The sequence below is a fragment of the Haliotis cracherodii genome, unplaced genomic scaffold (assembly GCF_022045235.1).
Source record: "Haliotis cracherodii isolate W230 unplaced genomic scaffold, xgHalCrac1.p SCAF_44, whole genome shotgun sequence".
Lineage (NCBI taxonomy): Eukaryota > Metazoa > Mollusca > Gastropoda > Lepetellida > Haliotidae > Haliotis > Haliotis cracherodii.
Genome location: NW_027266302.1, coordinates 51,039 through 68,313, shown reverse-complemented (window position 1 = coordinate 68,313; position 17,275 = coordinate 51,039). Strand labels below are relative to the sequence as shown.

Here is a 17,275-nt window from a genome sequence, read left to right as displayed (position 1 = left end):
TAAGCAAGTTGTTGCCCTTGATAACGGGTAAACAAAATCAGTAGCAAGGGGATTATGATAATATATACTCAAGCACGATTCAAAATCGATTCCCTTCTGATGCACACAAGTACAACCACGAACACACACACGCTAACGCATGCACGCACAAACATACACAAGGAGCAGATTTCGCCAAGCAAAATAAATGTATAGTGTGATATCGCCGGAGACAGTTAAAAATCACAATCTTTAGCCCCATATCGGCCCTCGACATCTTCGATGTCTTAAAACAGACAATGCTGTATTTGGTGTATATTTACAGGGATAAAGACGAGCACTTGTAAAACATGAAGTAAAAACATTCTCCCGTGAGTGTTGCTATGGCCAAATGTTTTACTACCTAACAGTGTTGTTGAAATTGAAACTTCCTTTATTAAAAGTGATTATTCGGATACAAATACACGAAAAAGCACACGCGCTTGTAAGCGTGCAGCTGATCACAACAAGCAAGGTGTCTCCTCCGACGTGTGTGTGTGTGTTGGGGTGGGGGTGGGGGGTAGTGTGTCTTCACACTAATGACTGTTGTTATGCTTGTTTATTAACCCCCAAAATGGGTGTCTGTTGGAAAGTGAGGCGATTAGTGTCGTTGATAGATATAATATCCTTGAGTGCAGACTTCCTATGTATGTAGCTGCACATGCACGTTGTGTTCAAAGGTGTAAAAACGGCGATAAGGGCCAGACATCAACGGGGTGTTTTACCGACACACGCCTCGCCTATGCACGACTTTTCATATAGAGCGCCAAGAGTTGTGCGCCCTGGGTCGTGTGCGTTTCGCCTAGCCCCCTACCTGCAACATGTCAAATCTACCTGTTGTATGGCGAGAGAAATGTATGGAAATCCTTTCTAATAAGTCTAAAGTACGTTTGCAAGCGATCAGCTAGAACGGGGAACATAAAATAGCTGGTTTATCACACAGTCGCATCGTTTTTTTCCATATTTTTAAAGCGTGTCAACAGTGATCAGCTTGCTCACAGCTTTCAAAATACATTTTCCAGCAGCAAGCCAGTGAACTCCTATTGACAGGCGCTCTGTACGATCTAACTCTTTCTCCTTTTCTTATCTGTGTAGGCAAAGAGATGTGAGCCGAGACTTAACACGAACAACATTATGATTTTACATGTATATATTATATATTCATGCTTTGAAAGTAAGAAAGTAAGTAAAATAGTCAATTATCGGTGCACGCAAACACCTTTAAGTGGCGAAAAGGACGTACATGCCTTCAGAATAGTTGACGAGTTGGGTGAACTGACAACTGAATATGATCACATGTATAGTGGAAAAGTCCTTTCTGTAAAGGTATGTAAGAATACATGGCTGGCAGCTATGTCTTTGAGCAGACATGCATGAGTGGGTCCATTTACAAGGAAATAAAAGTGTATGATTACATCAGATGTGAATGAGGCAAGTGCACCTTATGGTCGAAAAAGAAAAAAGTGGGAATAGCATAGCAAAAAAGTCTACTGCACCCGGTGTTCCCAGGCGGTCACCCATCCAAGTACTCTCCGGTCCCGACGTTGCTTAACTTCGGTGATCGGACGAGAACCGGTGTTTTCAACGTGGTATGGCCGTAGACAATGCATATCGGCAATCTTTAGCTACATATAGACACCGCACATTGGTAAAAAGACATTGCCATGAAAACAGCATGCTCGCGTTTTCAGCGGGTTCAGTAGACATGTTGTGTTTGTTGATTTATGATGTATATTTACAGGGATTAAAATCTACAAAATCTAGCCGTTGTAAAAACATGTGATCACTGTTTAACACGAGGCCCGGCACACTCGCTCACTCGATCCGGCCTCTCGTCTCAAACATTCACTTTTCGTTGATGCATGGTAGCCTATATTGTTCTGGTAATATTAACATCCAAACGACGAAGACCCCTACTAATATCGTGCTATTAAGACAGGCAAAAAGACTTAATCTGTGACGACCGATCGAGTGATCTAAACACCTATGTAAATATGTTACTGTTCGGGGCTTCGCGCCCTAAGTGCTTGTGTCCCGAGATCCTCGTCTTAGTAGACTGTTTTCCTGAAAGTAAAATCCCCGTTACTTACTTGTTATGACAAAGTTAGTTTCAACTTTATTGAAGTGACCAAAATTATGTTTCCAGAAATATACTGTCAAATGTTTTCTGTTGCAAAATGGCGAAGTCGTCAGAAAAACGTGCTTCATTGTCGTTGTTTGAACGCTTGTTCTAGCTTATCATAGACAATACTGATGAGTGTTGTGTTTTACTTTCATAGTTAGATATATTGAGAATTGACAGGCAAGGTTTAAAATGCAAAAACTTGAGTCTCAAGGCTAAAAATGTGCTTTTGAAAGTAGCGATGTCTACAATTTAGACTGGGTCGCTTCATTGGAAACATCACGTGTGGCTTTGAACTTCACCCGTGAGTGTTGCTATTGTAACCGAAATGTAGCCAAATGTTTTTACTACCTAACTGTGTTGTTGAAATTGAAACTTTCCTTGATTAAGAAGTGATTATTCGGATACAAATACACGAAAAAGCACACGCGCTTGTAAGCGTGCAGCTATCAGCCACAACAAGCAAGGTGTCTCCTCCGACGTCCGCGCCTCCGGAGTATCAGCCGGGCCGTCTGTGGGGAAGTGTCATTCGCTCTCTGTGCTTCTCTCGTAGCTGACGTGAATTTTTACCACTCAAACTTACCACTATGGCTGATGCTGCTGCTGCCCCCGCTGCTGTCAAGACTCCCAAGAAGAAGGCTGCTGCCAAGCCTAAGAAGGCTGCCGCACATCCTACCTATTTGGAGATGATCAAGAAAGCTATTTCATCCCTGAAGGAGAGGGGTGGTTCTTCCCGACAGGCTGTTCTGAAATACATCTTGGCCAACTACAAGGTTGGTGACAACCAGGTGGCCATCAATGCTCGCATCAAGACTGCTTTGAAAAATGGAGTCAAGAACGGCGCACTGAAGCAATCAAAGGGAACTGGAGCCGCTGGATCATTCCGTCTTGGCGAGGCAAAGAAAGCCGAAAAACCCAAGAAGGCTAAGGCAGCTGCCAAACCAAAGAAGGCTGCCAAATCCCCCAAGAAAGTCAAGAAGCCAGCTGCTGCCAAGAAACCCAAAACAGCCACTAAGAAGGCCGCTAAGTCACCAAAGAAGGTGAAGGCTGCAGCCAAGCCCAAGAAGGCGAAGACACCCAAGAAGGCAGCAGCCAAACCCAAGAAGGTCAAGACCCCCAAGAAGAAGGCAGTCAAGCCAAAGAAGGCTTAAGCTCTCATTGTCACGCCTTCGCTCCACATTTCTGTGGTCCAAAGGCCCTTTTCAGGGCCATCCAAATACCCCAAAAGAAAACTTGAAAACACTGATAACAAAACAATAAATATTTATATTAGCAGTATAGCAGAAATAAAGTGCAGGTTCTTGTGGTAACAGAGATAACGTAGCAGCAACGCACATAACACGCATATGTGATGATGATAAAGGTACGTCAGGGATTTTATTGTGTGTGTGTGTTGGGGTTGGGGTGGGGGGTAGTGTGTCTTCACACTAATGACTGTTGTTATGCTTGTTTATTAACCCCCAAAATGGGTGTCTGTTGGAAAGTGAGGCGATTAGTGTCGTTGATAGATATAATATCCTTGAGTGCAGACTTCCTATGTATGTAGCTGCACATGCACGTTGTGTTCAAAGGTGTAAAAACGGCGATAAGGGCCAGACATCCACGGGGTGTTTTACCGACACACGCCTCGCCTATGCACGACTTTTCATATAGAGCGCCAAGAGTTGTGCGCCCTTGGTCGTGTGCGTTTCGCCTAGCCCCCTACCTGCAACATGTCAAATCTACCTGTTGTATGGCGAGAGAAATGTATGGAAATCCTTTCTAATAAGTCTAAAGTACGTTTGCAAGCGATCAGCTAGAACGGGGAACATAAAATAGCTGGTTTATCACACAGTCGCATCGTTTTTTTCCATATTTTTAAAGCGTGTCAACAGTGATCAGCTTGCTCACAGCTTTCAAAATACATTTTCCAGCAGCAAGCCAGTGAACTCCTATTGACAGGCGCTCTGTACGATCTAACTCTTTCTCCTTTTCTTATCTGTGTAGGCAAAGAGATGTGAGCCGAGACTTAACACGAACAACATTATGATTTTACATGTATATATTATATATTCATGCTTTGAAAGTAAGAAAGTAAGTAAAATAGTCAATTATCGGTGCACGCAAACACCTTTAAGTGGCGAAAAGGACGTACATGCCTTCAGAATAGTTGACGAGTTGGGTGAACTGACAACTGAATATGATCACATGTATAGTGGAAAAGTCCTTTCTGTAAAGGTATGTAAGAATACATGGCTGGCAGCTATGTCTTTGAGCAGACATGCATGAGTGGGTCCATTTACAAGGAAATAAAAGTGTATGATTACATCAGATGTGAATGAGGCAAGTGCACCTTATGGTCGAAAAAGAAAAAAGTGGGAATAGCATAGCAAAAAAGTCTACTGCACCCGGTGTTCCCAGGCGGTCACCCATCCAAGTACTCTCCGGTCCCGACGTTGCTTTACTTCGGTGATCGGACGAGAACCGGTGTTTTCAACGTGGTATGGCCGTAGACAATGCATATCGGCAATCTTTAGCTACATATAGACACCGCACATTGGTAAAAAGACATTGCCATGAAAACAGCATGCTCGCGTTTTCAGCGGGTTCAGTAGACATGTTGTGTTTGTTGATTTATGATGTATATTTACAGGGATTAAAATCTACAAAATCTAGCCGTTGTAAAAACATGTGATCACTGTTTAACACGAGGCCCGGCACACTCGCTCACTCGATCCGGCCTCTCGTCTCAAACATTCACTTTTCGTTGATGCATGGTAGCCTATATTGTTCTGGTAATATTAACATCCAAACGACGAAGACCCCTACTAATATCGTGCTATTAAGACAGGCAAAAAGACTTAATCTGTGACGACCGATCGAGTGATCTAAACACCTATGTAAATATGTTACTGTTCGGGGCTTCGCGCCCTAAGTGCTTGTGTCCCGAGATCCTCGTCTTAGTAGACTGTTTTCCTGAAAGTAAAATCCCCGTTACTTACTTGTTATGACAAAGTTAGTTTCAACTTTATTGAAGTGACCAAAATTATGTTTCCAGAAATATACTGTCAAATGTTTTCTGTTGCAAAATGGCGAAGTCGTCAGAAAAACGTGCTTCATTGTCGTTGTTTGAACGCTTGTTCTAGCTTATCATAGACAATACTGATGAGTGTTGTGTTTTACTTTCATAGTTAGATATATTGAGAATTGACAGGCAAGGTTTAAAATGCAAAAACTTGAGTCTCAAGGCTAAAAATGTGCTTTTGAAAGTAGCGATGTCTACAATTTAGACTGGGTCGCTTCATTGGAAACATCACGTGTGGCTTTGAACTTCACCCGTGAGTGTTGCTATTGTAACCGAAATGTAGCCAAATGTTTTTACTACCTAACTGTGTTGTTGAAATTGAAACTTTCCTTGATTAAGAAGTGATTATTCGGATACAAATACACGAAAAAGCACACGCGCTTGTAAGCGTGCAGCTATCAGCCACAACAAGCAAGGTGTCTCCTCCGACGTCCGCGCCTCCGGAGTATCAGCCGGGCCGTCTGTGGGGAAGTGTCATTCGCTCTCTGTGCTTCTCTCGTAGCTGACGTGAATTTTTACCACTCAAACTTACCACTATGGCTGATGCTGCTGCTGCCCCCGCTGCTGTCAAGACTCCCAAGAAGAAGGCTGCTGCCAAGCCTAAGAAGGCTGCCGCACATCCTACCTATTTGGAGATGATCAAGAAAGCTATTTCATCCCTGAAGGAGAGGGGTGGTTCTTCCCGACAGGCTGTTCTGAAATACATCTTGGCCAACTACAAGGTTGGTGACAACCAGGTGGCCATCAATGCTCGCATCAAGACTGCTTTGAAAAATGGAGTCAAGAACGGCGCACTGAAGCAATCAAAGGGAACTGGAGCCGCTGGATCATTCCGTCTTGGCGAGGCAAAGAAAGCCGAAAAACCCAAGAAGGCTAAGGCAGCTGCCAAACCAAAGAAGGCTGCCAAATCCCCCAAGAAAGTCAAGAAGCCAGCTGCTGCCAAGAAACCCAAAACAGCCACTAAGAAGGCCGCTAAGTCACCAAAGAAGGTGAAGGCTGCAGCCAAGCCCAAGAAGGCGAAGACACCCAAGAAGGCAGCAGCCAAACCCAAGAAGGTCAAGACCCCCAAGAAGAAGGCAGTCAAGCCAAAGAAGGCTTAAGCTCTCATTGTCACGCCTTCGCTCCACATTTCTGTGGTCCAAAGGCCCTTTTCAGGGCCATCCAAATACCCCAAAAGAAAACTTGAAAACACTGATAACAAAACAATAAATATTTATATTAGCAGTATAGCAGAAATAAAGTGCAGGTTCTTGTGGTAACAGAGATAACGTAGCAGCAACGCACATAACACGCATATGTGATGATGATAAAGGTACGTCAGGGATTTTATTGTGTGTGTGTGTTGGGGTTGGGGTGGGGGGTAGTGTGTCTTCACACTAATGACTGTTGTTATGCTTGTTTATTAACCCCCAAAATGGGTGTCTGTTGGAAAGTGAGGCGATTAGTGTCGTTGATAGATATAATATCCTTGAGTGCAGACTTCCTATGTATGTAGCTGCACATGCACGTTGTGTTCAAAGGTGTAAAAACGGCGATAAGGGCCAGACATCCACGGGGTGTTTTACCGACACACGCCTCGCCTATGCACGACTTTTCATATAGAGCGCCAAGAGTTGTGCGCCCTGGGTCGTGTGCGTTTCGCCTAGCCCCCTACCTGCAACATGTCAAATCTACCTGTTGTATGGCGAGAGAAATGTATGGAAATCCTTTCTAATAAGTCTAAAGTACGTTTGCAAGCGATCAGCTAGAACGGGGAACATAAAATAGCTGGTTTATCACACAGTCGCATCGTTTTTTTCCATATTTTTAAAGCGTGTCAACAGTGATCAGCTTGCTCACAGCTTTCAAAATACATTTTCCAGCAGCAAGCCAGTGAACTCCTATTGACAGGCGCTCTGTACGATCTAACTCTTTCTCCTTTTCTTATCTGTGTAGGCAAAGAGATGTGAGCCGAGACTTAACACGAACAACATTATGATTTTACATGTATATATTATATATTCATGCTTTGAAAGTAAGAAAGTAAGTAAAATAGTCAATTATCGGTGCACGCAAACACCTTTAAGTGGCGAAAAGGACGTACATGCCTTCAGAATAGTTGACGAGTTGGGTGAACTGACAACTGAATATGATCACATGTATAGTGGAAAAGTCCTTTCTGTAAAGGTATGTAAGAATACATGGCTGGCAGCTATGTCTTTGAGCAGACATGCATGAGTGGGTCCATTTACAAGGAAATAAAAGTGTATGATTACATCAGATGTGAATGAGGCAAGTGCACCTTATGGTCGAAAAAGAAAAAAGTGGGAATAGCATAGCAAAAAAGTCTACTGCACCCGGTGTTCCCAGGCGGTCACCCATCCAAGTACTCTCCGGTCCCGACGTTGCTTAACTTCGGTGATCGGACGAGAACCGGTGTTTTCAACGTGGTATGGCCGTAGACAATGCATATCGGCAATCTTTAGCTACATATAGACACCGCACATTGGTAAAAAGACATTGCCATGAAAACAGCATGCTCGCGTTTTCAGCGGGTTCAGTAGACATGTTGTGTTTGTTGATTTATGATGTATATTTACAGGGATTAAAATCTACAAAATCTAGCCGTTGTAAAAACATGTGATCACTGTTTAACACGAGGCCCGGCACACTCGCTCACTCGATCCGGCCTCTCGTCTGAAACATTCACTTTTCGTTGATGCATGGTAGCCTATATTGTTCTGGTAATATTAACATCCAAACGACGAAGACCCCTACTAATATCGTGCTATTAAGACAGGCAAAAAGACTTAATCTGTGACGACCGATCGAGTGATCTAAACACCTATGTAAATATGTTACTGTTCGGGGCTTCGCGCCCTAAGTGCTTGTGTCCCGAGATCCTCGTCTTAGTAGACTGTTTTCCTGAAAGTAAAATCCCCGTTACTTACTTGTTATGACAAAGTTAGTTTCAACTTTATTGAAGTGACCAAAATTATGTTTCCAGAAATATACTGTCAAATGTTTTCTGTTGCAAAATGGCGAAGTCGTCAGAAAAACGTGCTTCATTGTCGTTGTTTGAACGCTTGTTCTAGCTTATCATAGACAATACTGATGAGTGTTGTGTTTTACTTTCATAGTTAGATATATTGAGAATTGACAGGCAAGGTTTAAAATGCAAAAACTTGAGTCTCAAGGCTAAAAATGTGCTTTTGAAAGTAGCGATGTCTACAATTTAGACTGGGTCGCTTCATTGGAAACATCACGTGTGGCTTTGAACTTCACCCGTGAGTGTTGCTATTGTAACCGAAATGTAGCCAAATGTTTTTACTACCTAACTGTGTTGTTGAAATTGAAACTTTCCTTGATTAAGAAGTGATTATTCGGATACAAATACACGAAAAAGCACACGCGCTTGTAAGCGTGCAGCTATCAGCCACAACAAGCAAGGTGTCTCCTCCGACGTCCGCGCCTCCGGAGTATCAGCCGGGCCGTCTGTGGGGAAGTGTCATTCGCTCTCTGTGCTTCTCTCGTAGCTGACGTGAATTTTTACCACTCAAACTTACCACTATGGCTGATGCTGCTGCTGCCCCCGCTGCTGTCAAGACTCCCAAGAAGAAGGCTGCTGCCAAGCCTAAGAAGGCTGCCGCACATCCTACCTATTTGGAGATGATCAAGAAAGCTATTTCATCCCTGAAGGAGAGGGGTGGTTCTTCCCGACAGGCTGTTCTGAAATACATCTTGGCCAACTACAAGGTTGGTGACAACCAGGTGGCCATCAATGCTCGCATCAAGACTGCTTTGAAAAATGGAGTCAAGAACGGCGCACTGAAGCAATCAAAGGGAACTGGAGCCGCTGGATCATTCCGTCTTGGCGAGGCAAAGAAAGCCGAAAAACCCAAGAAGGCTAAGGCAGCTGCCAAACCAAAGAAGGCTGCCAAATCCCCCAAGAAAGTCAAGAAGCCAGCTGCTGCCAAGAAACCCAAAACAGCCACTAAGAAGGCCGCTAAGTCACCAAAGAAGGTGAAGGCTGCAGCCAAGCCCAAGAAGGCGAAGACACCCAAGAAGGCAGCAGCCAAACCCAAGAAGGTCAAGACCCCCAAGAAGAAGGCAGCCAAGCCAAAGAAGGCTTAAGCTCTCATTGTCACGCCTTCGCTCCACATTTCTGTGGTCCAAAGGCCCTTTTCAGGGCCATCCAAATACCCCAAAAGAAAACTTGAAAACACTGATAACAAAACAATAAATATTTATATTAGCAGTATAGCAGAAATAAAGTGCAGGTTCTTGTGGTAACAGAGATAACGTAGCAGCAACGCACATAACACGCATATGTGATGATGATAAAGGTACGTCAGGGATTTTATTGTGTGTGTGTGTTGGGGTTGGGGTGGGGGGTAGTGTGTCTTCACACTAATGACTGTTGTTATGCTTGTTTATTAACCCCCAAAATGGGTGTCTGTTGGAAAGTGAGGCGATTAGTGTCGTTGATAGATATAATATCCTTGAGTGCAGACTTCCTATGTATGTAGCTGCACATGCACGTTGTGTTCAAAGGTGTAAAAACGGCGATAAGGGCCAGACATCCACGGGGTGTTTTACCGACACACGCCTCGCCTATGCACGACTTTTCATATAGAGCGCCAAGAGTTGTGCGCCCTGGGTCGTGTGCGTTTCGCCTAGCCCCCTACCTGCAACATGTCAAATCTACCTGTTGTATGGCGAGAGAAATGTATGGAAATCCTTTCTAATAAGTCTAAAGTACGTTTGCAAGCGATCAGCTAGAACGGGGAACATAAAATAGCTGGTTTATCACACAGTCGCATCGTTTTTTTCCATATTTTTAAAGCGTGTCAACAGTGATCAGCTTGCTCACAGCTTTCAAAATACATTTTCCAGCAGCAAGCCAGTGAACTCCTATTGACAGGCGCTCTGTACGATCTAACTCTTTCTCCTTTTCTTATCTGTGTAGGCAAAGAGATGTGAGCCGAGACTTAACACGAACAACATTATGATTTTACATGTATATATTATATATTCATGCTTTGAAAGTAAGAAAGTAAGTAAAATAGTCAATTATCGGTGCACGCAAACACCTTTAAGTGGCGAAAAGGACGTACATGCCTTCAGAATAGTTGACGAGTTGGGTGAACTGACAACTGAATATGATCACATGTATAGTGGAAAAGTCCTTTCTGTAAAGGTATGTAAGAATACATGGCTGGCAGCTATGTCTTTGAGCAGACATGCATGAGTGGGTCCATTTACAAGGAAATAAAAGTGTATGATTACATCAGATGTGAATGAGGCAAGTGCACCTTATGGTCGAAAAAGAAAAAAGTGGGAATAGCATAGCAAAAAAGTCTACTGCACCCGGTGTTCCCAGGCGGTCACCCATCCAAGTACTCTCCGGTCCCGACGTTGCTTAACTTCGGTGATCGGACGAGAACCGGTGTTTTCAACGTGGTATGGCCGTAGACAATGCATATCGGCAATCTTTAGCTACATATAGACACCGCACATTGGTAAAAAGACATTGCCATGAAAACAGCATGCTCGCGTTTTCAGCGGGTTCAGTAGACATGTTGTGTTTGTTGATTTATGATGTATATTTACAGGGATTAAAATCTACAAAATCTAGCCGTTGTAAAAACATGTGATCACTGTTTAACACGAGGCCCGGCACACTCGCTCACTCGATCCGGCCTCTCGTCTGAAACATTCACTTTTCGTTGATGCATGGTAGCCTATATTGTTCTGGTAATATTAACATCCAAACGACGAAGACCCCTACTAATATCGTGCTATTAAGACAGGCAAAAAGACTTAATCTGTGACGACCGATCGAGTGATCTAAACACCTATGTAAATATGTTACTGTTCGGGGCTTCGCGCCCTAAGTGCTTGTGTCCCGAGATCCTCGTCTTAGTAGACTGTTTTCCTGAAAGTAAAATCCCCGTTACTTACTTGTTATGACAAAGTTAGTTTCAACTTTATTGAAGTGACCAAAATTATGTTTCCAGAAATATACTGTCAAATGTTTTCTGTTGCAAAATGGCGAAGTCGTCAGAAAAACGTGCTTCATTGTCGTTGTTTGAACGCTTGTTCTAGCTTATCATAGACAATACTGATGAGTGTTGTGTTTTACTTTCATAGTTAGATATATTGAGAATTGACAGGCAAGGTTTAAAATGCAAAAACTTGAGTCTCAAGGCTAAAAATGTGCTTTTGAAAGTAGCGATGTCTACAATTTAGACTGGGTCGCTTCATTGGAAACATCACGTGTGGCTTTGAACTTCACCCGTGAGTGTTGCTATTGTAACCGAAATGTAGCCAAATGTTTTTACTACCTAACTGTGTTGTTGAAATTGAAACTTTCCTTGATTAAGAAGTGATTATTCGGATACAAATACACGAAAAAGCACACGCGCTTGTAAGCGTGCAGCTATCAGCCACAACAAGCAAGGTGTCTCCTCCGACGTCCGCGCCTCCGGAGTATCAGCCGGGCCGTCTGTGGGGAAGTGTCATTCGCTCTCTGTGCTTCTCTCGTAGCTGACGTGAATTTTTACCACTCAAACTTACCACTATGGCTGATGCTGCTGCTGCCCCCGCTGCTGTCAAGACTCCCAAGAAGAAGGCTGCTGCCAAGCCTAAGAAGGCTGCCGCACATCCTACCTATTTGGAGATGATCAAGAAAGCTATTTCATCCCTGAAGGAGAGGGGTGGTTCTTCCCGACAGGCTGTTCTGAAATACATCTTGGCCAACTACAAGGTTGGTGACAACCAGGTGGCCATCAATGCTCGCATCAAGACTGCTTTGAAAAATGGAGTCAAGAACGGCGCACTGAAGCAATCAAAGGGAACTGGAGCCGCTGGATCATTCCGTCTTGGCGAGGCAAAGAAAGCCGAAAAACCCAAGAAGGCTAAGGCAGCTGCCAAACCAAAGAAGGCTGCCAAATCCCCCAAGAAAGTCAAGAAGCCAGCTGCTGCCAAGAAACCCAAAACAGCCACTAAGAAGGCCGCTAAGTCACCAAAGAAGGTGAAGGCTGCAGCCAAGCCCAAGAAGGCGAAGACACCCAAGAAGGCAGCAGCCAAACCCAAGAAGGTCAAGACCCCCAAGAAGAAGGCAGTCAAGCCAAAGAAGGCTTAAGCTCTCATTGTCACGCCTTCGCTCCACATTTCTGTGGTCCAAAGGCCCTTTTCAGGGCCATCCAAATACCCCAAAAGAAAACTTGAAAACACTGATAACAAAACAATAAATATTTATATTAGCAGTATAGCAGAAATAAAGTGCAGGTTCTTGTGGTAACAGAGATAACGTAGCAGCAACGCACATAACACGCATATGTGATGATGATAAAGGTACGTCAGGGATTTTATTGTGTGTGTGTGTTGGGGTGGGGGTGGGGGGTAGTGTGTCTTCACACTAATGACTGTTGTTATGCTTGTTTATTAACCCCCAAAATGGGTGTCTGTTGGAAAGTGAGGCGATTAGTGTCGTTGATAGATATAATATCCTTGAGTGCAGACTTCCTATGTGTGTAGCTGCACATGCACGTTGTGTTCAAAGGTGTAAAACGGCGATAAGGGCCAGACATCCGCGGGGTGTTTTACCGACACACGCCTCGCCTATGCACGACTTTTCATATAGAGCGCCAAGAGTTGTGCGCCCTTGGTCGTGTGCGTTTCGCCTAGCCCCCTACCTGCAACATGTCACATCTACCTGTTGTATGGCGAGAGAAATGTATGGAAATCCTTTCTAATAAGTCTAAAGTACGTTTGCAAGCGATCAGCTAGAACGGGGAACATAAAATAGCTGGTTTATCACACAGTCGCATCGTTTTTTTCCATATTTTTAAAGCGTGTCAACAGTGATCAGCTTGCTCACAGCTTTCAAAATACATTTTCCAGCAGCAAGCCAGTGAACTCCTATTGACAGGCGCTCTGTACGATCTAACTCTTTCTCCTTTTCTTATCTGTGTAGGCAAAGAGATGTGAGCCGAGACTTAACACGAACAACATTATGATTTTACATGTATATATTATATATTCATGCTTTGAAAGTAAGAAAGTAAGTAAAATAGTCAATTATCGGTGCACGCAAACACCTTTAAGTGGCGAAAAGGACGTACATGCCTTCAGAATAGTTGACGAGTTGGGTGAACTGACAACTGAATATGATCACATGTATAGTGGAAAAGTCCTTTCTGTAAAGGTATGTAAGAATACATGGCTGGCAGCTATGTCTTTGAGCAGACATGCATGAGTGGGTCCATTTACAAGGAAATAAAAGTGTATGATTACATCAGATGTGAATGAGGCAAGTGCACCTTATGGTCGAAAAAGAAAATAGTGGGAATAGCATAGCAAAAAAGTCTACTGCACCCGGTGTTCCCAGGCGGTCACCCATCCAAGTACTCTCCGGTCCCGACGTTGCTTAACTTCGGTGATCGGACGAGAACCGGTGTTTTCAACGTGGTATGGCCGTAGACAATGCATATCGGCAATCTTTAGCTACATATAGACACCGCACATTGGTAAAAAGACATTGCCATGAAAACAGCATGCTCGCGTTTTCAGCGGGTTCAGTAGACATGTTGTGTTTGTTGATTTATGATGTATATTTACAGGGATTAAAATCTACAAAATCTAGCCGTTGTAAAAACATGTGATCACTGTTTAACACGAGGCCCGGCACACTCGCTCACTCGATCCGGCCTCTCGTCTCAAACATTCACTTTTCGTTGATGCATGGTAGCCTATATTGTTCTGGTAATATTAACATCCAAACGACGAAGACCCCTACTAATATCGTGCTATTAAGACAGGCAAAAAGACTTAATCTGTGACGACCGATCGAGTGATCTAAACACCTATGTAAATATGTTACTGTTCGGGGCTTCGCGCCCTAAGTGCTTGTGTCCCGAGATCCTCGTCTTAGTAGACTGTTTTCCTGAAAGTAAAATCCCCGTTACTTACTTGTTATGACAAAGTTAGTTTCAACTTTATTGAAGTGACCAAAATTATGTTTCCAGAAATATACTGTCAAATGTTTTCTGTTGCAAAATGGCGAAGTCGTCAGAAAAACGTGCTTCATTGTCGTTGTTTGAACGCTTGTTCTAGCTTATCATAGACAATACTGATGAGTGTTGTGTTTTACTTTCATAGTTAGATATATTGAGAATTGACAGGCAAGGTTTAAAATGCAAAAACTTGAGTCTCAAGGCTAAAAATGTGCTTTTGAAAGTAGCGATGTCTACAATTTAGACTGGGTCGCTTCATTGGAAACATCACGTGTGGCTTTGAACTTCACCCGTGAGTGTTGCTATTGTAACCGAAATGTAGCCAAATGTTTTTACTACCTAACTGTGTTGTTGAAATTGAAACTTTCCTTGATTAAGAAGTGATTATTCGGATACAAATACACGAAAAAGCACACGCGCTTGTAAGCGTGCAGCTATCAGCCACAACAAGCAAGGTGTCTCCTCCGACGTCCGCGCCTCCGGAGTATCAGCCGGGCCGTCTGTGGGGAAGTGTCATTCGCTCTCTGTGCTTCTCTCGTAGCTGACGTGAATTTTTACCACTCAAACTTACCACTATGGCTGATGCTGCTGCTGCCCCCGCTGCTGTCAAGACTCCCAAGAAGAAGGCTGCTGCCAAGCCTAAGAAGGCTGCCGCACATCCTACCTATTTGGAGATGATCAAGAAAGCTATTTCATCCCTGAAGGAGAGGGGTGGTTCTTCCCGACAGGCTGTTCTGAAATACATCTTGGCCAACTACAAGGTTGGTGACAACCAGGTGGCCATCAATGCTCGCATCAAGACTGCTTTGAAAAATGGAGTCAAGAACGGCGCACTGAAGCAATCAAAGGGAACTGGAGCCGCTGGATCATTCCGTCTTGGCGAGGCAAAGAAAGCCGAAAAACCCAAGAAGGCTAAGGCAGCTGCCAAACCAAAGAAGGCTGCCAAATCCCCCAAGAAAGTCAAGAAGCCAGCTGCTGCCAAGAAACCCAAAACAGCCACTAAGAAGGCCGCTAAGTCACCAAAGAAGGTGAAGGCTGCAGCCAAGCCCAAGAAGGCGAAGACACCCAAGAAGGCAGCAGCCAAACCCAAGAAGGTCAAGACCCCCAAGAAGAAGGCAGTCAAGCCAAAGAAGGCTTAAGCTCTCATTGTCACGCCTTCGCTCTACATTTCTGTGGTCCAAAGGCCCTTTTCAGGGCCATCCAAATACCCCAAAAGAAAACTTGAAAACACTGATAACAAAACAATAAATATTTATATTAGCAGTATAGCAGAAATAAAGTGCAGGTTCTTGTGGTAACAGAGATAACGTAGCAGCAACGCACATAACACGCATATGTGATGATGATAAAGGTACGTCAGGGATTTTATTGTGTGTGTGTGTTGGGGTGGGGGTGGGGGGTAGTGTGTCTTCACACTAATGACTGTTGTTATGCTTGTTTATTAACCCCCAAAATGGGTGTCTGTTGGAAAGTGAGGCGATTAGTGTCGTTGATAGATATAATATCCTTGAGTGCAGACTTCCTATGTGTGTAGCTGCACATGCACGTTGTGTTCAAAGGTGTAAAACGGCGATAAGGGCCAGACATCCGCGGGGTGTTTTACCGACACACGCCTCGCCTATGCACGACTTTTCATATAGAGCGCCAAGAGTTGTGCGCCCTTGGTCGTGTGCGTTTCGCCTAGCCCCCTACCTGCAACATGTCACATCTACCTGTTGTATGGCGAGAGAAATGTATGGAAATCCTTTCTAATAAGTCTAAAGTACGTTTGCAAGCGATCAGCTAGAACGGGGAACATAAAATAGCTGGTTTATCACACAGTCGCATCGTTTTTTTCCATATTTTTAAAGCGTGTCAACAGTGATCAGCTTGCTCACAGCTTTCAAAATACATTTTCCAGCAGCAAGCCAGTGAACTCCTATTGACAGGCGCTCTGTACGATCTAACTCTTTCTCCTTTTCTTATCTGTGTAGGCAAAGAGATGTGAGCCGAGACTTAACACGAACAACATTATGATTTTACATGTATATATTATATATTCATGCTTTGAAAGTAAGAAAGTAAGTAAAATAGTCAATTATCGGTGCACGCAAACACCTTTAAGTGGCGAAAAGGACGTACATGCCTTCAGAATAGTTGACGAGTTGGGTGAACTGACAACTGAATATGATCACATGTATAGTGGAAAAGTCCTTTCTGTAAAGGTATGTAAGAATACATGGCTGGCAGCTATGTCTTTGAGCAGACATGCATGAGTGGGTCCATTTACAAGGAAATAAAAGTGTATGATTACATCAGATGTGAATGAGGCAAGTGCACCTTATGGTCGAAAAAGAAAATAGTGGGAATAGCATAGCAAAAAAGTCTACTGCACCCGGTGTTCCCAGGCGGTCACCCATCCAAGTACTCTCCGGGCCCGACGTTGCTTAACTTCGGTGATCGGACGAGAACCGGTGTTTTCAACGTGGTATGGCCGTAGACAATGCATATCGGCAATCTTTAGCTACATATAGACACCGCACATTGGTAAAAAGACATTGCCATGAAAACAGCATGCTCGCGTTTTCAGCGGGTTCAGTAGACATGTTGTGTTTGTTGATTTATGATGTATATTTACAGGGATTAAAATCTACAAAATCTAGCCGTTGTAAAAACATGTGATCACTGTTTAACACGAGGCCCGGCACACTCGCTCACTCGATCCGGCCTCTCGTCTGAAACATTCACTTTTCGTTGATGCATGGTAGCCTATATTGTTCTGGTAATATTAACATCCAAACGACGAAGACCCCTACTAATATCGTGCTATTAAGACAGGCAAAAAGACTTAATCTGTGACGACCGATCGAGTGATCTAAACACCTATGTAAATATGTTACTGTTCGGGGCTTCGCGCCCTAAGTGCTTGTGTCCCGAGATCCTCGTCTTAGTAGACTGTTTTCCTGAAAGTAAAATCCCCGTTACTTACTTGTTATGACAAAGTTAGTTTCAACTTTATTGAAGTGACCAAAATTATGTTTCCAGAAATATACTGTCAAATGTTTTCTGTTGCAAAATGGCGAAGTCGTCAGA

The 17,275-nt window shown here is 43.7% G+C and overlaps 2 protein-coding genes and 6 non-coding genes across 8 annotated transcripts; 2 read left to right on the top strand and 6 right to left on the bottom strand.

Moving 5' to 3' along the window:
- Positions 1-1,502: 1,502 nt before the first annotated feature.
- LOC139441805 (5S ribosomal RNA) lies at positions 1,503-1,621 on the bottom strand. Its single transcript, XR_011651663.1, has one exon. It is a non-coding gene; the product is annotated as a 5S ribosomal RNA (ribosomal RNA).
- A 1,106-nt stretch (positions 1,622-2,727) lies between these two features.
- Positions 2,728-10,760, top strand: LOC139441755 (histone 24-like). The gene is made up of 5 exons (XM_071222533.1): positions 2,728-3,123; positions 6,122-6,193; positions 6,236-6,283; positions 9,240-9,257; positions 10,749-10,760. Exons 1-5 carry the CDS (start codon positions 2,728-2,730, stop codon positions 10,758-10,760), a joined length of 546 nt encoding a protein of 181 aa, XP_071078634.1.
- On the bottom strand, positions 4,516-4,634 carry LOC139441808 (5S ribosomal RNA). The gene has a single exon (XR_011651666.1). It is a non-coding gene; the product is annotated as a 5S ribosomal RNA (ribosomal RNA).
- LOC139441803 (5S ribosomal RNA) lies at positions 7,529-7,647 on the bottom strand. The gene has a single exon (XR_011651662.1). It is a non-coding gene; the product is annotated as a 5S ribosomal RNA (ribosomal RNA).
- Positions 10,542-10,660, bottom strand: LOC139441802 (5S ribosomal RNA). The gene has a single exon (XR_011651661.1). It is a non-coding gene; the product is annotated as a 5S ribosomal RNA (ribosomal RNA).
- A 2,793-nt stretch (positions 10,761-13,553) lies between the features above and the next one.
- LOC139441801 (5S ribosomal RNA) lies at positions 13,554-13,672 on the bottom strand. Its single transcript, XR_011651660.1, has one exon. It is a non-coding gene; the product is annotated as a 5S ribosomal RNA (ribosomal RNA).
- A 1,106-nt stretch (positions 13,673-14,778) lies between these two features.
- LOC139441768 (histone 24-like) lies at positions 14,779-15,291 on the top strand (the record flags this gene model as incomplete). Its single annotated transcript, XM_071222551.1, has 1 exon — positions 14,779-15,291. A coding segment is annotated over exon 1 (513 nt), but the record flags the coding sequence as incomplete, so codon positions are not given.
- Positions 15,292-16,565: 1,274 nt separating this feature from the next.
- Positions 16,566-16,684, bottom strand: LOC139441788 (5S ribosomal RNA). Its single transcript, XR_011651648.1, has one exon. It is a non-coding gene; the product is annotated as a 5S ribosomal RNA (ribosomal RNA).
- Between the last annotated feature and the right edge of the window lie 591 nt (positions 16,685-17,275).